Genomic DNA, 26,725 nt, shown 5'->3' on the forward strand with positions numbered 1-26,725 from the left:
ACTGTTTTTCTGATTAAAGAAGCAATAAAACTGGCCTTCTTTAGACTAGTTGAGTATCTGGAGCATCAGCGTTTGTGGGTTCGATTACAGGCTCAAAATGGCCATAAACAAAGAACTTTCTTCTGAAACTCGTCAGTCTATTCTTGTTCTGAGAAATGAAGGCTATTCCATGCGAGAAATTTCCAAGAAAGTGAAGATCTCGTACAACGCTGTGTACTACTCCCTTCACAGAACAGCGCAAACTGACTCTAAGCAGAATAGAAAGAGGAGTGGGAGGCCCCGTTGCACAACTGAGCAAGAGGACAAGTACATTAGAGTGTATAGTTAGAGAAACAGACACCTCACAAGTCCTTAACTGGCAGCTTCATTAAATAGTACCCGCAAAACACTAACAATGTCTTCACTGTATTTCTGATCAATTTGATGTTATTTTAATAGACCAAAAATGTGCTTTTCTTTCAAAAACAAGGACATTTCTAAGTGACCCCAAACTTTGAACGGCGGTGTACATACCAAAACAAATACAAATAAAAGAGTTTAAAATTAAAATAATATATGTGTTTTTCAATATAATGTCTCAGGTAACATGATAATATCACATCATGATTCAGAGGTATATGACAGCCAGTAACTAACTTACTTTGACATTGTATTCACTTTCCATGTATCTGAGGAAAGGTCCAATCTCCTGCAGCGATAGCTTTGTGTAGGGACCCTGCCGGAATTATAAAACAATATTGTGTAACTGAGCCAACTGTAAATCACACTCACTTAATTCCTACCACTACTACTACTGATTCAAGCTCCATCCCTCCAGAGCCAAGAAGGCGGGTGAAAGGAAGGACAGTTCATAATAATGTCTGGAATGGAGTAAATGGAACGGAAAATGTGTTTGATACCATTCATTTTATTCCACTCCAGACATTACTATGATCCCTTCCTCCCTAATGAAGGTGCCACCAGCCTCCTGTGCTCCAGAGCCGTGACCCACTAGGCCAGGTATGTAGTGATCAATACCCCAGTGACGTTGAGCATCTTCATCAGTTGAGAGAGGGTATCCTGTATCTGTTTAGGGCTGACTTCCAGTATGGGCAGCTGACCTCCAACAGACAGGCCTCCATACCTGAGGATCAACGACACAGTCATACACACAACCCTCCAACAGACAGGCCTCCAACAGACAGGCCTCCAACAGACAACCCTCCAACAGACAACCCTCCAACAGACAGGCCTCCAACAGACAGGCCTCCAACAGACAACCCCTCCAACAGACAACCCTCCAACAGACAGGCCTCCAACAGACAACCCCTCCAACAGACAACCCTCCAACAGACAGGCCTCCAACAGACAGGCCTCCAACAGACAGGCCTCCAATGGACAACCCCTCCAACAGACAACCCCTTCAACAGACAACCCCTCCAACAGACAACCCCTCCAACAGACAACCCCTCCAACAGACAGGCCTCCAACAGACAACCCCTCCAACAGACAACCCCTCCAACAGACAGGCCTCCAACAGACAACCCCTCCAACAGACAGGCCTCCAACAGACAGGCCTCCAACAGACAGGCCTCCAACAGACCAACAGACAGGCCTCCAACAGACAACCCTCCAACAGACAACCCTCCAACAGACAGGCCTCCAATGGACAACCCCTCCAACAGACAACCCCTCCAGCAGACAACCACTCCAACAGACAGGCCTCCAACAGACAACCCCTCCAACAGACAACCCCTCCAACAGACAACCACTCCAACAGACAGGCCTCCAACAGACAACCCCTCCAACAGACAACTCCTCCAACAGACAGGCCTCCAACAGACAACCCCTCCAACAGACAACCCCTCCAACAGACAGGCCTCCAACAGACAACCCCTCCAACGGACAGGCCTCCAACAGACAACCCCTCCAACAGACAACCCCTCCAATAGACAGGCCTCCAACAGACAACCCCTCCAACAGACAACCCCTCCAACAGACAGGCCTCCAACAGACAACCCCTCCAACAGACAACCCCTCCAACAGACAGGCCTCCAACAGACAACCCCTCCAACAGACAACCCCTCCAACAGGCAACCCCTCCAACAGACAGGTCTCCAACAGACAACCCCTCCAACAGACAGGCCTCCTGACCTGAAGAGGATCCAGACATATTACACAAAATCCTCCGAGACAATAATCATCATTTCTACTAGAGTGTGAAACAGTGTATGACAAATAAGCTAAACTAAAACTGATATTTAGTTTGCTATGAGGTATGTTTAGAAAATAAATAAAAGCATACCTTTGTTCATTCACCCAGTATTTGCTCTTCAAACTGGAAGTGGAAAACAAAATAATAAAATGACTTACAGATTAAAATATCATCAGATGACTTCTGCTGTTTGACATGGATGATAGCGTCATGACTGGCCTGCTCGGGTCAGCTTTCCATGGACCACAATCCTACAGAGAGATCTCTCACACCCACTAGAGGGGAAGAGATCGAGAGGTATGGAGATGGGGGATTTTATGACACCTCACACCCATTGTAAATCTTAAGGCAGCAGACAAAATTCCTTTGTACTCTCACTATGGAGAACCGGCCTCAGAACATTAACATGCAATAAATGGACTTTGGGACAATAGGTTTCGTCAGCCACAATGGTGGTAATGACGATAGATGGAATATGAAAATTAATGTACTTGATGTTGGCATACTGTACGTTATGTAGAAAATGTCCAGATCAAACAGAATGTTTTTGTAAAGATGAAATGTGAAGTTAGTTGTCTAAATTGGGTCTGAGTCAAATCCAGACCTCCGGGCTCGTAACTAGTCAAATCCAGACCTCCGCCCTCGTAACTAGTTAAATGCAGACCTCCGGTCTCGTAACTAGTTAAATCCAGACCTCCGGCCTCGTAACTAGTTAAATCCAGACCTCCGGCCTCGTAACTAGTTAAATCCAGACCTCCAGACTCGTAACTAGTTAAATCCAGACCTTCAGACTCGTAACTAGTTAAATCTAGACCTCCAGACTCGTAACTAGTTAAATCCAGACCTCCAGACTCGTAACTAGTTAAATCCAGACCTCCAGACTCGTAACTAGTTAAATCTAGACCTCCAGCCTCGTAACTAGCTAAATCCAGACCTCCAGACTCGTAACTAGTTAAATCCAGACCTCCAGACTCGTAACTAGTTAAATCCAGACCTCCGGCCTCGTAACTAGTTAAATCCAGACCTCCAGCCTCGTAACTAGTTAAATCCAGACCTCCATTCTCGTAACTAGTTAAATCTAGACCTCCAGCCTCGTAACTAGTTAAATCCAGACCTCCAGCCTCGTAACTAGTTAAATCTAGACCTCCAGCCTCGTAACTAGTTAAATCCAGACCTCCAGTCTCGTAACTAGTTAAATCCAGACCTCCAGCCTCTTAATTAGTTAAATCCAGACCTCCAGACTCGTAACTAGTTAAATCTAGACCTCCAGACTCGTAACTAATTAAATCCAGACCTCCAGCCTCTCAACTAGTTAAATCTAGACCTCCAGCCTCGTAACTAGCTAAATCCAGACCTCCAGCCTTCGTAACTAGTTACACCCAGAGAACTTGCCCTAAAGGTAGAAACGCCCATTTCTGACCCAAGGGTATAAAACATGTGAGTTAAAAATGGACATATTAGACTAAGTGACCCTGACATGCTGCAGCCAAGGTCTGAGTGATCAGCAAACCCAAAACGCAACACGAGGTTGAAGAAGACAAAAGGAATCTTTTAACAACCTATGCTACGGACGAGTAGCTGAATCTAAAGTGGGTGATTTCAAGCAGGACTACCCGGTCACCACTCTCCAAGGAATCATGTGTCTACACTGTTTTCCTTCCCACTCTGGAACCATCCACACGGCTGATTTAGCCCTCCTCCGAAAACCCAGAGCGAGGAAACAGACCACTAAAAGAAAGGACACTGACATCGTGAGGAGAAACGAGAGAGTTACACCCGGTAACCGAAGACGGACCGTCATCAGAGAAGTCGGAATCCGTTCCATGCAGAGACACCCCGTCGGAGACCTTCAACACGTAATTACATCATTATATTCTGACCCATAAGAGCAGCAGTTCGGGGCAAGGTTTGGGTTAAAATAAGCATAGCTGACAAATGCACCCAAGTGTGTTTTTCTCTCGTGTACTCTCTCTTTCTCTCTCTTTTGAAATCCCCATTTTGTGTAACACGTGTCATATTGTGTTGGCCCGCTAGGGACCTGTTCATCGTACTAAGTTCTAATCAATAGCCTTGACTGTGTGTTTGTGTATGTGTATCTTATATTAGCATTTTAGCTTGTTAGCAAATGAATAATCAACTCAAATGGTGTGGTACGGACTTATTTGGTAAGACTGGGGTTTGTGCAGATTCCCAGATTATGCGACGTTCAGAATGAGACTGAAGAGGAAATGAATTAATTAGCGACGGTTGTAAAAATCTATATTCTGATATTTTTTGAGTTAATTTGGGAAATAGAATCTCAATAAAACCAAACTTTCCCATGGTGCCCCCCCCCCCCCCCCCCCCCCCCCCGGGTTAAGGAGTTAATAATTACCTGATTCATTTAATCACGTAATTATAAACCGTTAATCATTCGACGAGCAGCAGTCGTCACATTAATCAATATTAACGTCACCACAACTGTAACAGATGAACATATAATCAGATGACCTCTGCTGTTTGAAATGGATGACTCTAACTCGATCACACCTGTCTGATACATATAACACACGTCTATGACGATGAATCTCAGTTTGTGGTGTTATGGACCCCTTACCTTTGTCTGATGAGGCTGGGGTAGGTTTTAACCAGGTAGTCTGTAATGTTTCTATCAGTCAGGTCCAGTAGTATATCTCCCGTAGCTTCTTTCCTCTGCAAAGACATCACACACAACGTATACCATCACATTGGATACATTAAAACAGCTTGATAACACAATATCAGAAATACAACAGTGTTTGGTACTGGAAGAGAGGTTAGGAACTGGCTAGTGGTACTGGAGGACATGTTTGGACTGCAGGACAGGTTAACACTGGCTAGGGGTACTGAAGGACAGGTTAAGACTGGCTAGGGGTACTGGAGGACAGGTTAGGACTGGCTAGGGGTACTGGAGGACAGGTTAGGACTGGCTAGGGGTACTGAGGACAGGTTAGGACTGGCTAGGGGTACTGGAGGACAGGTTAGGACTGGCTAGGGGTACTGGAGGACAGGTTAGGACTGGCTAGGGGTACTGAGGACAGGTTAGGACTGGCTAGGGGTACTGGAGGACAGGTTAGGACTGGCTAGGGGTACTGGAGGACAGGTTAGGACTGGCTAGGGGTACTGAGGACAGGTTAGGACTGGCTAGGGGTACTGGAGGACAGGTTAGGACTGGCTAGGGGTACTGGAGGACAGGTTAGGACTGGCTAGGGGTACTGGAGGACAGGTTAGGACTGGCTAGGGGTACTGGAGGACAGGTTAGGACTGGCTAGGGGTACTGGAGGAGAGGTTAGGACTGGCTAGGGGTACTGGAGGAGAGGTTAGGACTGCAGGACAGGTTGGGACTGGCTAGGGGTACTGGAGGACAGGTTAGGACTGGCTAGGAGTACTGGAGGACAGGTTTGGACTGGCTAGGGGTACTGGAGGACAGGTTAGGACTGGCTAGGGGTACTGGAGGACAGGTTGGGACTGGCTAGGGGTACTGGAGGAGAGGTTTGGACTGGCTAGGGGTACTGGAGGACAGGTTAGGACTGGCTTGGGGTCCTGGAGGACAGGTTTGGACTGGCTAGGGGTACTGGAGGACAGGTTAGGACTGGCTAGGGGTACTGGAGGACAGGTTAGGACTGGCTAGGGGTACTGGAGGACAGGTTTGGACTGGCTAGGGGTACTGGAGGACAGGTTAGGACTGGCTAGGGGTACTGCAGGACAGGTTGGGACAGGCTAGGGGTACTGGAGGACAGGTTTGGACTGGCTAGGGGTACTAGAGGACAGGTTGCTGGAGGACAGATTACAGGAGGACATGTTTCTGGAGGACAGGTTACTGGAGGACAGGTTACTGGTGGAGAGGTTATTGGAGGAGAGATTACTGGGGGACAGATTACTGGAGGACAGGTCAATGAGGACAGGTTACTAGAGGACAAGTTACAGGAGTAAAGGTTAATGGAGGAGAAGTTACTGGAACACAGGTTACTTGAGCACAGGTTACTGGAGGACAGGTTAAAGGAGGACAGGTTAGAGGAGGACAGGTTACAGGAGGACAGGTTACAGGGGGACAGGTTACTGGAGGACAGGTTGCAGGAGGACAGGTTACTGTAGGACAGGTTACAGGAGGACATGTTCCTGGAGGACAGGTTACAGGAGGACAGGTTACTGGGGGACAGGTTAAAGGAGGACAAGAAACATCCAGTAGACACAGAGAACAGTCAGTATACTGACCTGCATAGGGGGCAGCCCCCCAGCTCCGATTGGACAGATGGGTAACATAGTTAGCTTCTTATTGGTGCTGCACTGGCAGGAAGGGGAGGGGTTTAGCGGGTGCCACTCAGGGCTCTGCAGGATGTTACTGGCTATTGAAGAAACCGCAGGTGTCTCCCAGCCCAATGTCTCGTTCTCACAGGGCAGGTTTCTGTATGGACAAAGCACACACACGCACACAGACACACACACACACATCACAGGAACACATACAATACATTAGCAGAGAACTTGGTGATTTATAGTTAGTAGAGTAGAGAGAGATTTCAGAATACTAGTCAAAACACAGTCTTCAACCTAGAGTGGCTGGTACTTACTGTAGAGGGTTTCCTGCCATACAGCGAGTCCCAAGGCCAGGGGGGTTCAGCAACACCTTGGTGAAATGTCTCATCTGGTAGTTTTCCAGTCGCTCGTTACTGAGAAATGGAGGAAGAAAGAGAAGAAGAACAGGTTGAAGAACAGGGTCATGACCTACGGGTTAGATTCCTAATATAATGTGATGAGAACAGGAAGACCAGGGTCATGACCTACGGGTTAGATTCCTAATATAATGTGATGAGAACAGGAAGAACAGGGTCATGACCTACGGGTTAGATTCCTAATATAATGTGATGAGAACAGGAAGACCAGGGTCATGACCTACGGGTTAGATTCCTAATATAATGTGATGAGAACAGGAAGAACAGGGTCATGACCTACGGGTTAGATTCCTAATATAATGTGATGAGAACAGGAAGACCAGGGTCATGACCTACGGGTTAGATTCCTAATATAATGTGATGAGAACAGGAAGACCAGGGTCATGACCTACGGGTTAGATTCCTAATATAATGTGATGAGAACAGGAAGAACAGGGTCATGACCTACGGGTTAGATTCCTAATATAATGTGATGTATCTGCATGCACAAAGCAATTCAGGTGGCTGGTCCAAGACCATGAGATCAGGACCAGCCAGGATCAGAGTTCTTGGTGAGTTGCCTGTGTCATTCTCCAAACGGCGAGAGACTAACCTGAAGAAAGTTAGCTGCTTTCCATACATCCAGGGAGTGAGGGTGAGGGCGGGGTACTCTCCAAACGGAGGCACAATCATGGTGAAGATCAGGGCTATCAGGACGAAGCTAGCAGGCAGGACGATCTGGGGACACAAAACCAATCACACTGTTACTCAAAGGACACCATCCCAGTTTTTCTCTGTGACCTGACCGGGTATAATATTCTAACTCTAGATCCTTCACCATTCCCTAGCCCCTAACCCCTAGCCCCTGACCCCTGACCCCTAGCCCCTGACCCCTAGCCCCTGACCCCTAGCCCCTAGCCCCTGACCCCTAGCCCCTGACCCCTAACCCCTAACCCCTAGCCCCTAGCCCCTAGCCCCTGACCCCTAGCCCCTGACCCCTAGCCCCTAGCCCCTGACCCCTAGCCCCTGACCCCTAGCCCCTGACCAGCAGGGCCAGGAAGTGCTTTATGACCAGAATACCTTCCCATCTATCTTTTATCCCTCCCTCCCACCGTCCCTCCCTCCCTCCCCCCTCCATCCCATCCCTCCATCCCTCCATCCCACCATCCATCCCACTCCCTCCATCCCATCTCATCCCTCCTTCCATCCATCCAACTTTCCCTCCCTCCCTCCATCCCACGCTCCCACCACCCATCCCACCCTCCCTCCCTCCCACCCTCCATCCATCTCACCCTCCCTCCCACCCTCCATCCATCCATCCCACCCTCCCACCACCTAACCCACCTTCCCAACCTCCACCCATCCCACCCTCCATCCATCCCACCCTCCCACCCACCCTCCCTCCCTCCCTCCATCCCACCCTCCATCCCACCCTCGCTCCATCCCACCCTCCCACCTTCCCACCACCCCACCATCCCTCCCTCCCACCCACCCTCCCTCCCTCCCTCCATCCCACCCTCCCACCACCCATCCCACCCTCCCCCACCCCCCACCATTCCTCCCTCTATCTAGTTATAGTCCAAAACCTGTGCGAGGAAGTCTTTGTATGATCTGGTAGCGTGGTGAAACCTCTTGACCAGCAGGGCCAGAAACTGCTTCATGACCAGATTGGCTCCTTTGACCTGACTCGAGCCTTTCCCAGCGCTGCTGTCGTCGTCATGGTTACCCACACCGTTGGCCTGCTTCAGACCGTTAGCCTCTGTGTAAAGTAGGAGGAGATAGTCATTAGGAAGTGGATATATTTGACCGGCAGGTACAAAGGTTAAGGTTTAGGCATAGGGTTCCTCAATCTGTGTTAGTTTGCGGTGCTGAAGCATTAGCTTTGGATTTACAGGTATTCTCGCTTGGTCTGATTTACATGCTTAGCCAAAGTGATACTGTGAGTCTTGTCTTGCCAGACTAAAGGCACCAACCATATGTCCCTAGGGAAACCCCTGGTTTGAAAACAAGCAGGCTTAGTGGCTGATTCTAACCTTCAGGTTCACCCTCATCCACGCCAACTTTACTTTTGGTTCTCTTCAGCAACATCCACTGTTCTATGGTAGGGTGGTCCACAGTTCACAGCACAAGACAACACAATACAAGACACCAAAACACCTCACAACACCATGACACTTCACAACAACAACGTCATCATCGACAACAACACAACAGAAACTACTTAAAAGAAGAACATTCATAAGTTGGAAAAGAAGGTAGGAAGTACGTTGGAGAGTAGACTGTAGGGACAGGGAGTGTGGCATTTACCTGGAGTTTTGGGATTGGCTGCTGCTTCCCCATCTGCTGTCACCTTCAGAAAGATCTGGAGGGAAGAAACATTAGCTATTCATTTGGACCCAATGTATGTGTTCAAATAGAATACAGACCACCTACTCTTGTACCCCTGACCATGTGTGCCAAATTTCACCATGATCCTGAGTATGGCTGTGGCGGTCATGAAATTTCATCAGCCGGTGATTGTCAAGCAAATAACTTTCTGTCTCACGGTAATTGCTGTTAATTAACATAAACACATTTAGCATCTCCTGGCTTCCACACGTAGCCTACAAACCACTGATGCAGACCATTGGAACATCTATATTTTAAAAAGTCTAATATATCCATGTAATATAGCCTGACCTTCACAATAAATCCATGTAATATAGCCGACACCTTCACAATAAATCCATGTAATATAGTCTACACCTTCACAATAAATCCATGTAATATAGTCTACACCTTCACAATAACTGCATGTAATATAGTCTACACCTTCACAATAAATCCATGTAATATAGTCTCCACCTTCACAATAACTCCATGTAATATAGTCTACACCTTCACAATAAATCCATGTAATATAGTCTACACCTTCACAATAAATCCATGTAATATAGTCTACACCTTCACAATAAATCCATGTAATATAGTCTACACCTCCACAATAAATCCATGTAATATAGCCTACACCTTCACAATAAATCCATGTAATATAGCCTACACCTTCACAATAAATCCATGTAATATAGTCTACACCTTCACAATAAATCCATGTAATATAGCCTACACCTTCATAATAAATCCATTATTTATTTTAGACAGGTCTAAAGAAACACAATATGAAGAAAATGTAGTCTATTCTGTGTTGAGCGGTTAACAAAGAAATAGGTACTCCTATATTCTTAATTTAGAGTTATTAATGTAACTTTAGTTATTCTATAAACGTTGGGCTATATGTTTTGATGTTTAGCCTCTTAGGGCTAGGGGGCAGTATTTACACGGCCGGATATAAAACGTACCCGATTTAATCTGGTTACTACTCCTACCCAGTAACTAGAATATGCATATACTTATCAGATATGGATAGAAAACACCCTAAAGTTTCTAAAACTGTTTGAATGGTGTCTGTGAGTATAACAGAACTCATATGGCAGGCAAAAACCTGAGAGATTCCTTTACAGGAAGTGGCCTGTCTGACCATTTATTGGCTTTCTTTGACATCTCTTTCCAAAACAAAGGATCTCTGCGGTAACGTGACACTTCCCACGGCTCCCATAGGCTCTCAGAGCCCGGGAAAAAGCTGAATGTCGTCATTCCAACCCCAGGCTGAAACACATTATCGCCTTTGTCAAGTGGCCGATCAGGGGACAGTGGGCTTAGGCGCTTGCACTGGTCGCCCCCGTCTTTCTTTTTTTTCCTCTATTTACCGAAACGCAGATTCCCGGTCGGAATATTATCGCTTTTTTACGAGATAAATGGCATAAAAATTGGTTTTAAACAGCGGTTGACATGCTTCGAAGTACGGTAATGGAATATTTAGACATTTTTTGTCACGCCATGCGCTATGCTCGTGACCGTGGATTACCATTCTGATAGTGTCTAGAACTCACGAACAAAACGTCGCTGTTTGGATATAATGATGGATTATTTGGGACCAAACCTACATTTGTTATTGAAGAAGAAGTCCTGGGACTGCATTCTGACGAAGAACAAGAAAGGTAAGAACATTTTTCTTATAGGAAATGTGATTTTGGTGAAGGCTGAACTGCGTGGGTGTCTAAATAACTAGCCCTGTGATGCCGGGCTATGTACTTAGAATATTGCAAAATGTGCTTCATCCGAAAAGCTATTTTAAAATCGGACATATCGAGTGCATAGAGGAGTAATGTATCTATAATTCTTAAAATAATTGTTATGCTTTTTGTGAACGTTTATCATGAGTAATTTAGCAAACTGTTAGTAAATTCCCCGGAAGTTTGCGGGGGGTATGCTAGTTCTGAACGTCACATGCTAATGTAAAAAGCTGGTTTTTGATATAAATATGAACTTGATTTCTTTTTTTTCCTCTATTTACCGAAACGCAGATTCCCGGTCGGAATATTATCGCTTTTTTACGAGATAAATTGCATAAAAATTGATTTTAAACAGCGGTTGACATGCTTCGAAGTACGGTAATGGAATATTTAGAATTTTTTTGTCACGAAATGCGCCATGCTCGTAACCCTGATTTACCATTTCGGATAGTTTCTTGAACGCACGAACAAAACGCCGCTGTTTGGATATAACGATGGATTATTTGGGACCAAACCAACATTTGTTATTGGAGTAGAAGTCCTGGGAGTGCATTCTGACGAAGAACATCAAAGGTAATCAAACTTTTGTAATAGTAAATCTGATTTTGGTGAAGGCTAAACTTGCTGATTGTCTAAATAGCTAGCCCGTGATGGCTGGGCTATGTACTTAGAATATTGCAAAATGTGCTTTCACCAAAAAGCTATTTTAAAATCGGACATATCGAGTGCATAGAGGAGTTCTGTATCTATAATTCTTAAAATAATTGTTATGCTTTTTGTGAACGTTTATCGTGAGTAATTTAGTAAATTGTTAGTAAATTCCCCGGAAGTTTGCGGGGGGTATGCTAGTTCTGAACGTCACATGCTAATGTAAAAAGCTGGTTTTTGATATAAATATGAACTTGATTGAACAAAACATGCATGTATTGTATAACATAATGTCCTAGGGTTGTCATCTGATGAAGATAATCAAAGGTTAGTGCTACATTTAGATGTGGTTTGGGTTTATGTGACATTATATGCTAGCTTGAAAAATGGGTGTCTGATTATTTCTGGCTGGGTACTCTGCTGACATAATCTAATGTTTTGCTTTCGTTGTAAAGCCTTTTTGAAATCGGACAGTGTGGTTAGATAAAGGGGAGTCTTGTCTTTAAAATGGTGTAAAATAGTCATATGTTTGAGAAATTGAAGTAATAGCATTTCTAAGGTATTTGAATATCGCGCCACGGGATTAGACTGGCTGTTGCGTAGGTGGGACGATTTGGTGCCACCTACCCTAGAGAGGTTAATACATTGTAAGGCTGCATAATGAGACTATTGAAAAAAGTCGCTTGAAAGGTATGAGCTGTGCTTTGTTCTTTTGCGCAGGCTGTACACACTACATCATTCTCTCATTCACAATTTGACAAGCACTTGATAATGCCTTGAATTTCACTGTGGCGTCCCCTTTGTGTGGCCATAATGCAACCTTAAAAAAAGCCATGCCTTTTGCAGCCTGTAGTGCTGAGTTGTGCCCTTCTCCCTGAGTGCTATGCAATCCGAAGCGCCTCTCACTCATATGACTCTCCATAAAGTGATCGGGTCTTTCTGACAGGCTACAAATGAAGACAGACACATCGGGGACGCAACTGTGCACGTCCCCTACCACATTCCCCTCCTCCCCAGTCCTATCTCTCCCTACCCCCAGTCTCACCTCCCCTACCACTGTCCCCTCCTCCCCAGTCCTATCTCTCCCTACCCCCAGTCTCACCTCCCCTACCACAGTCCCCTCCTCCCCAGTCCTATCTCCCCCTACCCCCAGTCTCACCTCCCCTACCACAGTTCCCTCCTCCCCAGTCCTATCTCCCCCTACCCTCATTCTCACCTCCTCCAGTGAGGTGTCAGAGATGCCGAAGCTGCTGAGGCCCATGTCTCCCAGTGTTTCCTCCAGTTCTCTGAAGAGGGAGGCGTAGGCCCGGTGCTTGAACCCCTTGTTGGGCAGCAGGAAGGTCAGCTCCTGGCCGATGGCCTCGATCAGCTTGGCTTCTGGGACGTGGTGATGGATCAGTGTGGTGATGTTGTCCACGTCACCTGGGAGAAGATACAAAAGTTTTGTACATGAGATTGATTGATTGATTGATTGATTGATTGATTGATTGATTGATTGATTGATTGATTGATTGATTGATTGACGATAAGGGAGGATGGACATGGGGTGAATATTACAGAACTAGTGGTTGATTAGAGTATCTAGACACACACACACACGATCACACACACTTCCCCACCATCCAGAGCTCTCTCCAGCTGCTGGGACTGGCCCTGGGATTCCTCTTTCACCTTGGTGCAGGTGGAACAAGTACAGGAACACTCTGAGGCACAGTCACACTCATTCTGATGGACAGAGAGAGCGAGAGAAGCACAGAGAAAGAGGGAAAGAGCACGAGAGAGATAGGGAGAAGAACAACAACAACATGTTTAAAACACTTTAAAATTTGACCCGTTTCAAGAAACTAGGCGTATGTTGCACGTCCATATTTCACAGGAAAGGTTTTGTTTATTTATAAAAAAAAAAAAACATTTGGCAGAAATGCATTCTGGAACATCTGAACTTTCATGTGCCCTAATAACAAACGTGTATGTCGTCTGTAAATACGAATAAAATGGTTAAATAACGAGCCTAGTTGGTTTAGCCACAAAAGAATACAGGAACCTTCCGGCTAGCCATGATTGGCTGAGATAATGAGTGGGCTGGACATGCCGAGAGATGAGTTCGGATTGGTCTGCCATGTAGCATGCTTCTGTCGATCACATGAGCTGCTCAGTATGTGTGGACAATCCTGTCAATCGCGGCTTTTTTTGAAAGATATCATGAAGAACTGAAAAAGTTTAGCTATTGCTCTCATTATTGCTGCCCTGAAGTGGTCCCGTGTGGCTCAGTTGGTAGCGCATGGCGCTTGCAACGTCAGGGTTCTGGGTTCCATTCCCACGGGGGACCAGCACGAGAATGTATGCACTCACTACTGTAAGTCGCTCTGGACAAGAGCATCTGCTAAATGGCCAAAATATATATATATATATATATATATATATATATATATATATTTAATAGTGCGATCAGGAAAACATTGCGATGGACTACTTCCTGGAGGATGATCGTGCCATGCTAACTGTGAAAAGGAATCAGACGATGAGGAAATCCCTGATTTAGGTAAGAACATTTTAATTGAACCAGCCACTCTACCAGGTCCTTTACACAGAGTCACTCTACCAGGTCCTTTACACAGAAACACTCTACCAGGTCCTTTACACAGAGCTACTCTACCAGGTCCTTTACACAGAGCCACTCTACCAGGTCCTTTACACAGAGCTACTCTACCAGGTCCTTTACACAGAGCTACTCTACCAGGTCCTTTACACAGAGCCACTCTACCAGGTCCTTTACACAGAGCCACTCTACCAGGTCCTTTACACAGAGCTACTCTACCAGGTCCTTTACACAGAGACACTCTACCAGGTCCTTTACACAGAGCTACTCTACCAGGTCCTTTACACAGAGCCACTCTACCAGGTCCTTTACACAGAGCCACTCTACCAGGTCCTTTACATAGAGACACTCTACCAGGTCCTTTACACAGAGCTACTCTACCAGGTCCTTTACACAGAGCTACTCTACCAGGTCCTTTACACAGAGACACTCTACCAGGTCCTTTACACAGAGCACCACGGTCCTACCGAGCCCCCGGTCCTTTACACAGAGACACTCTACCAGGTCCTTTACACATAGCTACTCTACCAGGTCCTTTACACAGAGACACTCTACCAGGTCCTTTACACAGAGCTACTCTACCAGGTCCTTTACACAGAGACACTCTACCAGGTCCTTTACACAGAGACACTCTACCAGGTCAATTTACACTCTTTAACACTGAGGCACTCAGAGGCATATAGTCATTCTGAGAGAGGAGAATGACAACATAAGCATGGTCCACCTTAGCCAATTATCTGGCCCTTCATACTTTTAATACTATTCTAGCGTATAATTTCATTAATACTATTCTAGTGTATCCACCTCTTTTTTCCTCACGTCCTTCATGCGTCGGACCAGGGTGAGGTAGAATCCCACTCCGAAGCAGTTCTTGAGGAAGAGGGGGGAGCCACAGCAATGGAGCTGGCCCTTAGAGATGATGGCTACACGGTCACTCAACAAGTCAGCCTCGTCCATGTGGTGAGTGGACAGGATCACTGTACGGCCTGGGGTTAGAGGTTAGAGGTTAGAGGTCAGGACTAGGAGCTCGGTCACTCAACAGGTCAGCCTCATCCATGTGGTGAGTGGACAGGATTACTGTACGGCCTGTGGTTAAAGGTTAGAAGTCAGAGGTCAGGACTAGGAGCTAGGTCACTCAACAGGTCAGTCTCATCCATGTGGTGAGTGGGCAGGGAGACTTGCATGCCCTGGAGACAGGGGTCAAAGGTTAGAGAGAGTTGATTGTAGTGCTTGTATAGGGAATCAAGCTGCAGGCAAGGTGGAGCAGGGATGGGAAACACCAGTCCTTGAAGGCTTGAGTATCTGCTGGTTTTCTCTTCAGCCTGGCACTGAATTGCTCATAGAGAAGTGCTGAAACATGGTTTCTCAGGTCTAAACCAGGTGTAGTGGCTAGGGGTAGTACCTGTGCGGTATTTGAGTAGCAGGTCCCAGATGGATCGTCTGGAGTAAGGGTCGACCCCCGACGTGGGCTCATCCAGGATCACAATCTTTGACCCCCCAACAAACGCCATGGCAACAGACAGCTTCCTCTGCATACCTCCTGCACAGAGTGAGAACAGACGTTATTTCAGGGGCAGCACAATAAACAATGTAGGGTAAACCACTAGAAAATCTGAATCGTTGCTAGGGCCTGGCTAATTTATTTGCAGTAGCAAAGGCTTGACATAGAGAAAAGGAAGACCTCGAAACAGGATCTGCTCACAAGTGTGTTTCATGCCTCAGGTCTCCATGAGAACCTGGCTGACCCCCCTGAGAGGTCCTGTGCCTCGTTGTCTCCCCCCTGAGAGGTTCTGTGCCTCGTTGTCTCCCCCCTGAGAGGTTCTGTGCCTCGTTGTCTCCCCCCTGAGAGGTTCTGTGCCTCGTTGTCTCCCCCCTGAGAGGTTCTGTGCCTCGTTGTCTCCCCCCTGAGAGGTTCTGTGCCTCGTTGTCTCCCCCCTGAGAGGTTCTGTGCCTCGTTGTCTCCCCCCTGAGAGGTTCTGTGCCTCGTTGTCTCCCCCCTGAGAGGTTCTGTGCCTCGTTGTCTCCCCCCTGAGAGGTTCTGTGCCTCGTTGTCTCCCCCCTGAGAGGTTCTGTGCCTCGTTGTCTCCCCCCTGAGAGGTTCTGTGCCTCGTTGTCTCCTCCCTGAGAGGTTCTGTGCCTCGTTGTCTCCCCCCTGAGAGGTTCTGTGCCTCGTTGTCTCCTCCCTGAGAGGTTCTGTGCCTCGTTGTCTCCCCCCTGAGAGGTTCTGTGCCTCGTTGTCTCCCCCCTGAGAGGTTCTGTGCCTCGTTGTCTCCCCCCTGAGAGGTTCTGTGCCTCGTTGTCTCCCCCCTGAGAGGTTCTGTGCCTCGTTGTCTCCCCCTGAGAGGTTCTGTGCCTCGTTGTCTCCTCCCTGAGAGGTTCTGCGCCTCGTTGTTTCCCCCCTGAGAGGTTCTGTGCCTCGTTGTCTCCCTCCTGAGACGTTCTGTGCTTTGTCGTCTCCCCCACCTGAAAGATTCATTGTCTTTCTTATGAGGCAAGCCCACACATCCAGCCTGACCCACCTGAGAGGTTCTGTGCCTCCTCGTCTCTCTTATGAGGCAGGCCCAGATCCTCCAGCATGACCGTGACCGCCTGTTGAGCCTCAGCCTGAGAGGTGCCCTTCAGCATGCAGTAGAACAGGATGTGTTCCTCCACCGTCAGACTGGACAGAGAGAGGGAGAGAGGTTGTCAGTCACTACAGCAGACAAGTGAACAAATGTCTTGCAACAGCAAGAAAGAGAAAGAGAGAAGGAAATATATTGACAAGTCAGTCAGCTGAATTGACTAAACTGCTAATCGTAGGAAACAAACATTCATCAATCTGTTATGTCATCAATCTGTTATGTGTCATCAATCTGTTATGTCATCAATCTGCTATGTCATCAATCTGCTATGTCATCAATCTGCTACGTCATCAATCTGTTATGTCATCAATATGCCAGTCCTATGATTGACCTGACTACTCAAGTTTCTTTACAAGTGCCAGTGGGTATATGGAGGACATTGTACTGGGACACATAGCCGAGGAAGAGGAGGAGGAGGAAGAGGAGGAGGAAGAGAAGGAAGAGGAAGAGGAGGAAGGGGAGGTGGAAGAGGGCTCACTGTTTGAAGGGGACATCGTATTGGGACACATAGCCATGGAGGTGAAAGGAGGAGTAGGAGGAGGAAAAGGAAGAAGAGGAGGAGGAGGAAAAGGAGGAAGAGGAGGAAGAGGAAGAGGAGGAAGAAGAAGAGGAGGAGGAAGAGGAGGAGGAGGAGGAAGAGGAGGAAGAGGAAGAGGAAGAGGAGGAGGAGGAGGAGGAGGAGGAGGAGGAGGAGGAAGAGGATGAGGGCTCACTGTTTGAAGAGGACATTGTACTGGGACACATAGTCATGGAGGTGAGAGGAGGAGGAAGAGGAGGAGGAAGAGGAGGAAGAAGGGGAAGAGAAGGAAGAGGAGGAGGAGGAGGACTCACTGTTTGAAGAGGATATTGTACTGGGGACACATGCCCATGGATGTGCGGATACTGTCCATGTCAGTCCTGATGTCTCTCCCGTTGATAAAGGCTGTCCCAGATGTAGGAGGGAACAGACCAGTCAGGATAGACCTGGAGAGACACACACACACACACACACACACACACACACACACACACACACACACACACACACACACACACACACACACACACACACACACACACACATGCGATTAAGAAGAGTGTGATGTCATGTCATGAACACTATTAAGTAATCTCGGCACTCAGAACCAAATCTGGCATACACACTGACCAGCTACTCTGTCACTAGACAATCAACTTCCTTTATTCCTCACAGACATTTTCTCTGGATAACGCTCTCGATTGCTAATAGCTGTATTCAAACATTTGGCCTAATTCAATATTGTATAGTTGATATCCTATACCACAAAATTAGGACAATAAAGTTTGTGCTCTGCAGACTAGTTAGTGGTTTTGCGTAGCCTGGACTCAGATCCGTTGTGATATCTGGAGATCTCCTGTGGTCTACAGCACAGAACAGATCAGGGAAATCAGGGTAGGTACAATACATACATGGTGGTGGTTTTCCCGGCTCCGTTGTGTCCTAGGAATGATGTGATCTGGCCCTCGTAGAAGGCGATGCTGAGGTGGTCCACGGCCGGACGGGATCCCCCAGGAAACACCTTGACCAAGTCCTGAATCTCTACCCCCACGGTCAGCCCTGCTGGCTCTGGCTCAAAGAACAACTGGCCTGTAGTAAAGGGGAGGGCAGGCACAAAATGAAGGAAGACACCCAAATTTACTATGGTTTAGATCTGGTCCATATCTACAAGGCTACCACTTATAAATTGGCCCATTGACTACTTGTAATTAGGGGGTCAGGTCTGGTTGCTAAAGCTAAACCAGATCTGCGGCATGAAAAGGCCAGGCGTACTGGTTATGGCTACATACCTCAAGCCAGAGCTGGGCCATAAGAAAAGTAGCATGGAAAATGATAAATGATTTTCTAACATGCATGGGATTGACTGGTCATACAATCTACTGAGCCATCTTAATCATCTGTTGTTATTGAGTGATCATGTACCCTATTTAGCCAATTACGGACCAGCTACGTGAGGCCTCTCTAGCCAATCACATCGTAGCTACCTGAGCCCTGTCTAGCCAATCACAGTACATGAGTCCTGTCTAGCCAATCACACAGCCCTTACCTGTCAGATCCTCTTCCTCTTCCTCCTTGTTCTGTTCTTCTTCCTGTCGTTTCAGCACCTCCTCCCTCTCTCTCTCCATCCTCTCTCTCTTGTCCTGGTGTTTGCAGGGTTTCCTTACCCCCACACCGTTACACCTCCTAGGTGAACACATACTGTCTACGTCCTTGTCCACGTCGGGCTTCTCTGGATCTGCAGAGAGATAGATACACAGTCACTCTACAATGTTTCACTACTGTGGGAGACACTCATGGAAGAAAAGGTCCATTACAAAGGTAGGCCATATCACTCCTTCAATCAAAGTTCAAATAGTATGTTTATATGTATGCACGCATATACTGTCTATATATGATTATTATATTCATATACTGTCTATATTTGATTACAATATTCATATACGGTAAATATATGATTATAATATTCATATACTGTCTATATCTGATTATAATATTCATATACTGTCTATATATATTATTATATTATTCATATACTGTCTATATATGATTATAATATTCATAAACTGTCTATATATGATTATAATATTCATATACTGTCTATATATGATTATTGTCCATGTACAATAATAATATTCATATACTGTCTATATATGAGACCACGACTAAAGACACTTATAGAGGACAGACACCACGACTAAAGACACTTATAGAGACAGACACCATGACTGAAGACACTTATAGAGGACAGAGACCATGACTAAAGACACTTATAGAGGACAGAGACCCATGACTAAAGACACTTATAGAGGACAGAGACCATGACTGAAGACACTTATAGTGGACAGAGACCATGACTAAAGACATTTATAGAGGACAGACACCATGACTAAAGACACTTATAGAGGACAGACACCACGACTAAAGACACTTATAGTGGACAGACACCATGACTAAAGACACTTATAGTGGACAGAGACCACGACTAAAGACACTTATAGAGGACAGACACCATGACTAAAGACACTTATAGAGGACAGACACCACGACTAAAGACACTTATAGAGACAGACACCATGACTGAAGACACTTATAGAGGACAGACACCATGACTGAAGACACTTATAGAGACAGACACCATGACTAAAGACACTTATAGTGGACAGAGACCATGACTAAAGACACTTATAGTGGACAGACACCATGACTAAAGACACTTATAGTGGACAGAGACCACGACTAAAGACACTTATAGAGGACAGACACCATGACTAAAGACACTTATAGAGGACAGACACCACGACTAAAGACACTTATAGAGACAGACACCATGACTGAAGACACTTATAGAGGACAGACACCATGACTAAAGACACTTATAGAGGACAGACACCATGACTGAAGACACTTATAGAGACAGACACCATGACTAAAGACACTTATAGTGGACAGAGACCATGACTAAAGACACTTATAGAGGACAGAGACCATGACTGAAGACACTTATAGAGGACAGACACCATGACTAAAGACACTTATAGTGGACAGAGACCATGACTAAAGACAGTTATAGTGGACAGACACCATGACTAAAGACACTTATAGAGGACAGAGACCATGACTGAAGACACTTATAGAGACAGACACCATGACTGAAGACACTTATAGAGGACAGACACCACGACTAAAGACACTTATAGAGACAGACACCATGACTGAACACACTTATAGAGACAGACACCACGACTAAAGACACTTATAGTGGACAGAGACCATGACTAAAGACAGTTATAGTGGACAGAGACCATGACTAAAGACACTTATAGAGGACAGAGACCATGACTGAAGACACTTATAGAGGACAGACACCATGACTAAAGACACTTATAGTGGACAGACACCACGACTAAAGACACTTATAGTGGACAGAGACCATGACTGAAGACACTTATAGAGACAGACACCATGACTAAAGACAGTTATAGTGGACAGAGACCATGACTAAAGACACTTATAGAGGACAGAAACCACGACTAAAGACACTTATAGTGGACAGACACCATGACTGAAGACACTTATAGAGGACAGAGACCATGACTAAAGACACTTATAGTGGACAGACACCATGACTAAAGACACTTATAGTGGACAGAGACCATGACTGAAGACACTTATAGAGGACAGAGACCACGACTAAAGACACTTATAGAGGACAGAGACCATGACTGAAGACACTTATAGTGGACAGAGACCATGACTAAAGACACTTATAGAGACAGAGACCATGACTAAAGACACTTATAGAGGACAGACACCATGACTAAAGACACTTATAGAGGACAGACACCACGACTAAAGACACTTATAGTGGACAGAGACCACGACTAAAGACACTTATAGAGACAGAGACCATGACTAAAGACACTTATAGAGGACAGACACCATGACTAAAGACACTTATAGAGGACAGACACCACGACTAAAGACACTTATAGTGGACAGAGACCACGACTAAAGACACTTATAGAGACAGAGACCATGACTAAAGACACTTATAGAGACAGAGACCATGACTAAAGACACTTATAGAGGACAGACACCACGACTAAAGACACTTATAGTGGACAGAGACCACGACTAAAGACACTTATAGAGACAGAGACCATGACTAAAGACACTTATAGAGGACAGACACCACGACTAAAGACACTTATAGTGGACAGAGACCACGACTAAAGACACTTATAGAGACAGAGACCATGACTAAAGACACTTATAGAGGACAGACACCATGACTAAAGACACTAACCTGAGTCTGGAATGTTGGAGAGGGTGGGTTCAGACCTTTGCCAATAGGAGGGCTGGAATGGGAAGTAGAATGGTCGTCCAATCCCATACTGACCTGGAGAGAGGAGGGAGGGGTTTATTATACAGTACTGTATCCATATTAGTAAACAACGACAGCGTGAAGCCCCTTGCAGGTGTCATGGAGTCCGAGACTCCTTAGGCTAACCCTAACCTCTGCAGCCATAAGGGTTAACTGCTGCTCCAATAAGGGTTAACTACGGCTCTAATAAGGGTTAACTACGGCTCCAAACTCGTCATTAAGCTCGAGACCCTGGGTCTCGACCCCGCCCTGTGCAACTGGGTTCTGGACTTCCTGACGGGCCGTCCCCTGGTGGTGAGTGTAGGTAACAACATCTCCCCCCCGCTGATCCTCAACACTGGGGCCCCACAAGGGGGCGTTCTCAGCCTTCTCCTGTACTCCCTGTTCACCCATGACTGCGTGGCCATGCACGCCTCCAACTCAATCATCAAGTTTGCAGACGACACTACAGTGGTAGGCTTGATTACCAACAACGACGAGACGGCCTACAGGGAGGAGGTGAGGGCACTCGGAGTGTGGTGTCAGGAAAACAACCTCTCACTCAACATCAACAAAACAAAGGAGATGATCGTAAACTTCAGGAAACAGCAGAGGGAGCACGCCCCTATCCACATCGACAGGATCGCAGTGGAGAAGGTGGAGAGTTTTAAGTTCCTCGGCGTACACATCACGGACAAACTGAAATGGTCCACCCACACAGACAGTGTGGTGAAGAAGGCGCAACAGTGCCTCTTCAACCTCAGGAGGCTGAATAAATTCAGCTTGTCACCAAAAACACTCAAACTTTTACAGATGCACAATCGAGAGCATCCTGTCGGGCTGTATCACCGCCTGGTACGGCAGATGCTCCGCCCATAACCGTAAGGCTCTCCAGAGGGTAGTGAGGTCTGCACAACGCATCACCGGGTGCAAACTACCTGCCCTCCATGACATCTATAGCACCCGATGTCACAGGAAGGCCAAAAAGATCATCAAGGACAACAACCACCCGAGCCACTGCCTGTTCACCCCGCTATCATCCAGAAGGCGAGGTCAGTACAAGTGCATCAAAGCTGGGACCGAGAGACTGAAAAACAGCTTCTATCTCAAGGCCATCAGACTGTTAAACAGCCGTCACTAACATTGAGTGGCTGCTGCCAACATACTGACTCAACTCTAGCCACTTTAATAATGGAAAAATTGATGTAATCAATCTATCACTAGCCACTTTATATTATATAATGTTTAAATACCCTACATTACTCATCTCATATGTATATACTGTACTCTATACCATCTACTGCATCTTGCCTATGCCGTTCGGCCATCACTCATTCATATATTTTTGTGTACATATTCGTATTCATTCCTTTACACTTGTGTGTATAAGGTAGTTGTTGTGAAATTGTTAGGTTATATTACTTGTTAGATATTAATGCATGGTCGGAACTAGAAGCACAGCATTTCGCTACACTTGCATTAACATCTGCTAACCATGTGTATGTGACAAATACATTTGATTTGATTTGATTTAACTACGGCTCCGATACGGGTTAACCCTTTACACTCCTTAGAATTGGCTAGGGCTACATTGCAATGTTTCTTACAGAATAAATATAAAAAACATATTGATAATCACGGTAGCAATTGAAAGGGAACCGTTTACAGATCATGGGAAAATGATTAGACCAACGTTGAGGACACAACAGTTCACTTGACACAAGAATAAACCAAACATTACACTGTTGATTTTATGTGCATTTTACATTTACTGTACTTTTCACAGCATTTGTTGATAATGAAATCTGAAAATACTTTGAATACATTCGGTAATAATAATATTAATGGGAAATGTGGGGAAGGTAAGACAAATAATTTACAAGGGTTTTGCGTGAGAGGACTAACTGGTGTTTCCAAGTGGCAACACACACCTTGTCACGACTCCCGCCGAAGTCGGTCCCTCTCCTTGTTCGGGCGGCGTTCGGCGGTCGACGTCACCGGTCTTCTAGCCATCACCGCTCCACCTTTCATTTTCCATTTGTTTTGTCTTGTTTTCCCGCACACCTCTGTTCCACCCATGTCTGTGTGTGGTATTGTTCGTTCATTACGTGTGTGACGCTTCAGGCTGGTTTTGCGCCGGGTATTGTTGTAACCCGTGGTTATGTTATTTGTACCAATTTGTGTAATTTGTGCGCTATCGCTTTTTTTCCTTGGGACGGAATGTTGTGACGCAGTTGCATTTTATTTTACATTTTTTACATATTAGTCATTTAGCAGACGCTCTTATCCAGAGCGACTTACAGTAGTGAATGCATACATTTCATTTCATGCATTTTTATTTTTGTATTTTTTTTGTACTGGCCCCCGTGGGAATCGAACCCACAACCCTGGCGTTGCACACACCATGCTGGCGTTGCACACACCATGCTCTACCAACTGAGCCACAGGGAAGCCACGATGCAAAGACGAATCTTCAACTATAACGTTTTTTTTTTAGCTCTCCTAGCTGTGCCATTGAGGAACTAGAGCAAGCACACTTGTAGTTGTTTATGATTGGAACACAACCCTGCATCCCCACCATCACACAATTACTGTTGTTGTTTACGCATCATTTGAAACCGTGTTCTATTGTCAACATGACTAGCTAAGTTATAAAATCTGATCTTACAGTGTTAGACTTTCACAAGGCAATTCAGACAAACTGATGCTAATTTTGGTGCGGATAGAAAGGAGTCATGAGTGAATTCAGGTGGTTTTTCCGTGGTAAAGTTTCTTGACAATAGACAGACATAGGCTCTGTTCAGAACAACCCAGGGTATGACGACATGTCATTTTGTAACTGTTGGCCTACATCAAACATAGTGGTCATAAATGTTGACACTGTATATGACATAAGTTTTATGATATGGAAATGTGAAGTGCACATTTGGACTCACAGGTGTTTGACTTGCTTGTATGACTTCAAAGCGGTATTTATTATAATCCTCAACGTCTCATCTTTTAAATGACATAGAATCCTCTTAATTTAGAGCATTTCCCTGACTCAGACGACAAAATATTTGCAAAAGTCGCACAATTAGCAGGAGGGATGGGGAAAACTTTTTGTTGCGTGCGGTGCTCAAGTTCAGAATGGCTAAACCCGGACAGAGCTGTGAAGCGCGGAGCCTGAGCTCTGACATCATGTATAGCATGTACAGCACAGGAGGTTGGTGGCACCTTACTTCGGGAGGACGGGTTCGTGGTAATAGCTGGAGCGGAATAGGTGGAATGGTATCAAATTCATCAAACACAGGGTTTGATGCTGTTCCACCAACTCCGTTCCAGCTTTTATTATGAGCCTTCCTCCCCTCAGCAGCCTCCTCTGCTGTACAGCCACTCCATTCCAATTTAGGTGCTTATCACTGACAAATCTGCTATTTTAAACACATATATGGGTACAAGTGAAAAGGGCTACCCATTTTATGGCTTACTCTAAAAACACACAGAAACACACAACCCCCAAACACAACCCCACACTCCCTCTAACCTGGGAAGACGTTGTCAAGGTACCATGCCAGGAAGCCATACAGCACGGCGTCAAACATCATCATGCCTATGGAGGTGAAGAAGGAGTAGGCATCACCCTCTAGTGGACTGGTGCCGATGTTGTCCCACTGCAGACCCAGGCCCTGCTCCTCATAACGAGACAGGTACTCCGTCCCAAAACCAAACGCTACTGGGGACAGCAGACTCTGAGGGAAAACACACAGGTACAGGTAGAAAATCACTCCATTGATCTACGTGTGAGGGTTGAGGGGATGTTATATTATATTATATACCAGACTGAGGGTTGAGGGGATGTTATATTATATACCAGACTGAGGGTTGAGGGGATGTTATATTATATTATATACCAGACTGAGGGTTGAGGGGATGTTATATTATATACCAGACTGAGGGTTGAGGAGATGTTATATTATATTATATACCAGACTGAGGGTTGAGGGGATGTTATATTATATACCAGACTGAGGGTTGAGGAGATGTTATATTATATTATATACCAGACTGAGGCTTGAGGGGATGTTATATTATATACCAGACTGAGGGTTGAGGAGATGTTATATTATATTATATACCAGACTGAGAGTTGAGGGGGTGTTATATTATATTATATACCAGACTGAGGGTTGAGGGGATGTTATATTATATACCAGACTGGGGGTTGAGGGGATGTTATATTATATTATATACCAGACTGAGGGTTGAGGGGATGTTATATTATATTATATACCAGACTGAGGGTTGAGGGGATGTTATATTATATTATATACCAGACTGAGGGTTGAGGGGATGTTATATTATATACCAGACTGAGGGTTGAGGAGATGTTATATTATATTATATACCAGACTGAGAGTTGAGGGGGTGTTATATTATATTATATACCAGACTGAGGGTTGAGGGGATGTTATATTATATACCAGACTGAGGGTTGAGGGGATGTTATATTATATTATATACCAGACTGAGGGTTGAGGGGATGTTATATTATATTATATACCAGACTGAGGGTTGAGGGGATGTTATATTATATTATATACCAGACTGAGGGTTGAGGGGATGTTATATTATATTATATACCAGACTGGGGGTTGAGGGGATGTTATATTATATTATATACCAGACTGAGGGTTGAGGGGATGTTATATTATATACCAGACTGAGGGTTGAGGGGGTGTTATATTATATTATATACCAGACTGAGGGTTGAGGGGATGTTATATTATATACCAGACTGAGGGTTGAGGAGATGTTATATTATATTATATACCAGACTGAGAGTTGAGGGGGTTTTATATTATATTATATACCAGACTGAGGGTTGAGGGGATGTTATATTATATACCAGACTGAGGGTTGAGGGGATGTTATATTATATACCAGACTGAGGGTTGAGGGGATGTTATATTATATTATATACCAGACTGAGGGTTGAGGGGGTGTTATATTATATTATAT

General features: G+C 45.5%; 1 protein-coding gene across 2 annotated transcripts in view; it reads right to left on the reverse strand.

The window, feature by feature from the left end:
* The window catches only part of LOC106569796 (retinal-specific phospholipid-transporting ATPase ABCA4), an 85,149-nt gene that overhangs the window by 17,214 nt on the left and 41,210 nt on the right, over positions 1 to 26,725 (reverse strand). The window contains exons 17-36 of one of the 2 annotated variants that reach the window (XM_045694486.2): positions 25,251 to 25,455; positions 21,668 to 21,760; positions 18,908 to 19,096; positions 18,273 to 18,450; positions 17,676 to 17,807; positions 16,743 to 16,882; positions 15,626 to 15,763; positions 15,028 to 15,209; positions 13,244 to 13,349; positions 12,841 to 13,046; positions 9,172 to 9,226; positions 8,898 to 8,960; positions 8,451 to 8,623; positions 7,478 to 7,602; positions 6,784 to 6,882; positions 6,428 to 6,617; positions 4,791 to 4,885; positions 2,285 to 2,317; positions 1,018 to 1,123; positions 641 to 715 (exon numbers count right to left, since the gene is read on the reverse strand). In XM_045694486.2, the coding sequence (XP_045550442.2) occupies positions 641 to 715; positions 1,018 to 1,123; positions 2,285 to 2,317; positions 4,791 to 4,885; positions 6,428 to 6,617; positions 6,784 to 6,882; positions 7,478 to 7,602; positions 8,451 to 8,623; positions 8,898 to 8,960; positions 9,172 to 9,226; positions 12,841 to 13,046; positions 13,244 to 13,349; positions 15,028 to 15,209; positions 15,626 to 15,763; positions 16,743 to 16,882; positions 17,676 to 17,807; positions 18,273 to 18,450; positions 18,908 to 19,096; positions 21,668 to 21,760; positions 25,251 to 25,455 (2,583 nt within the window). The remainder of the gene's footprint in view (positions 1 to 640; positions 716 to 1,017; positions 1,124 to 2,284; positions 2,318 to 4,790; positions 4,886 to 6,427; positions 6,618 to 6,783; positions 6,883 to 7,477; positions 7,603 to 8,450; positions 8,624 to 8,897; positions 8,961 to 9,171; positions 9,227 to 12,840; positions 13,047 to 13,243; positions 13,350 to 15,027; positions 15,210 to 15,625; positions 15,764 to 16,742; positions 16,883 to 17,675; positions 17,808 to 18,272; positions 18,451 to 18,907; positions 19,097 to 21,667; positions 21,761 to 25,250; positions 25,456 to 26,725) is intronic. The other variant, XM_045694487.2, reaches the window with a different exon arrangement.

The sequence above is a fragment of the Salmo salar genome, chromosome 14 (genome assembly GCF_965601325.2).
Source record: "Salmo salar chromosome 14, fSalSal1, whole genome shotgun sequence".
NCBI lineage: Eukaryota > Metazoa > Chordata > Actinopteri > Salmoniformes > Salmonidae > Salmo > Salmo salar.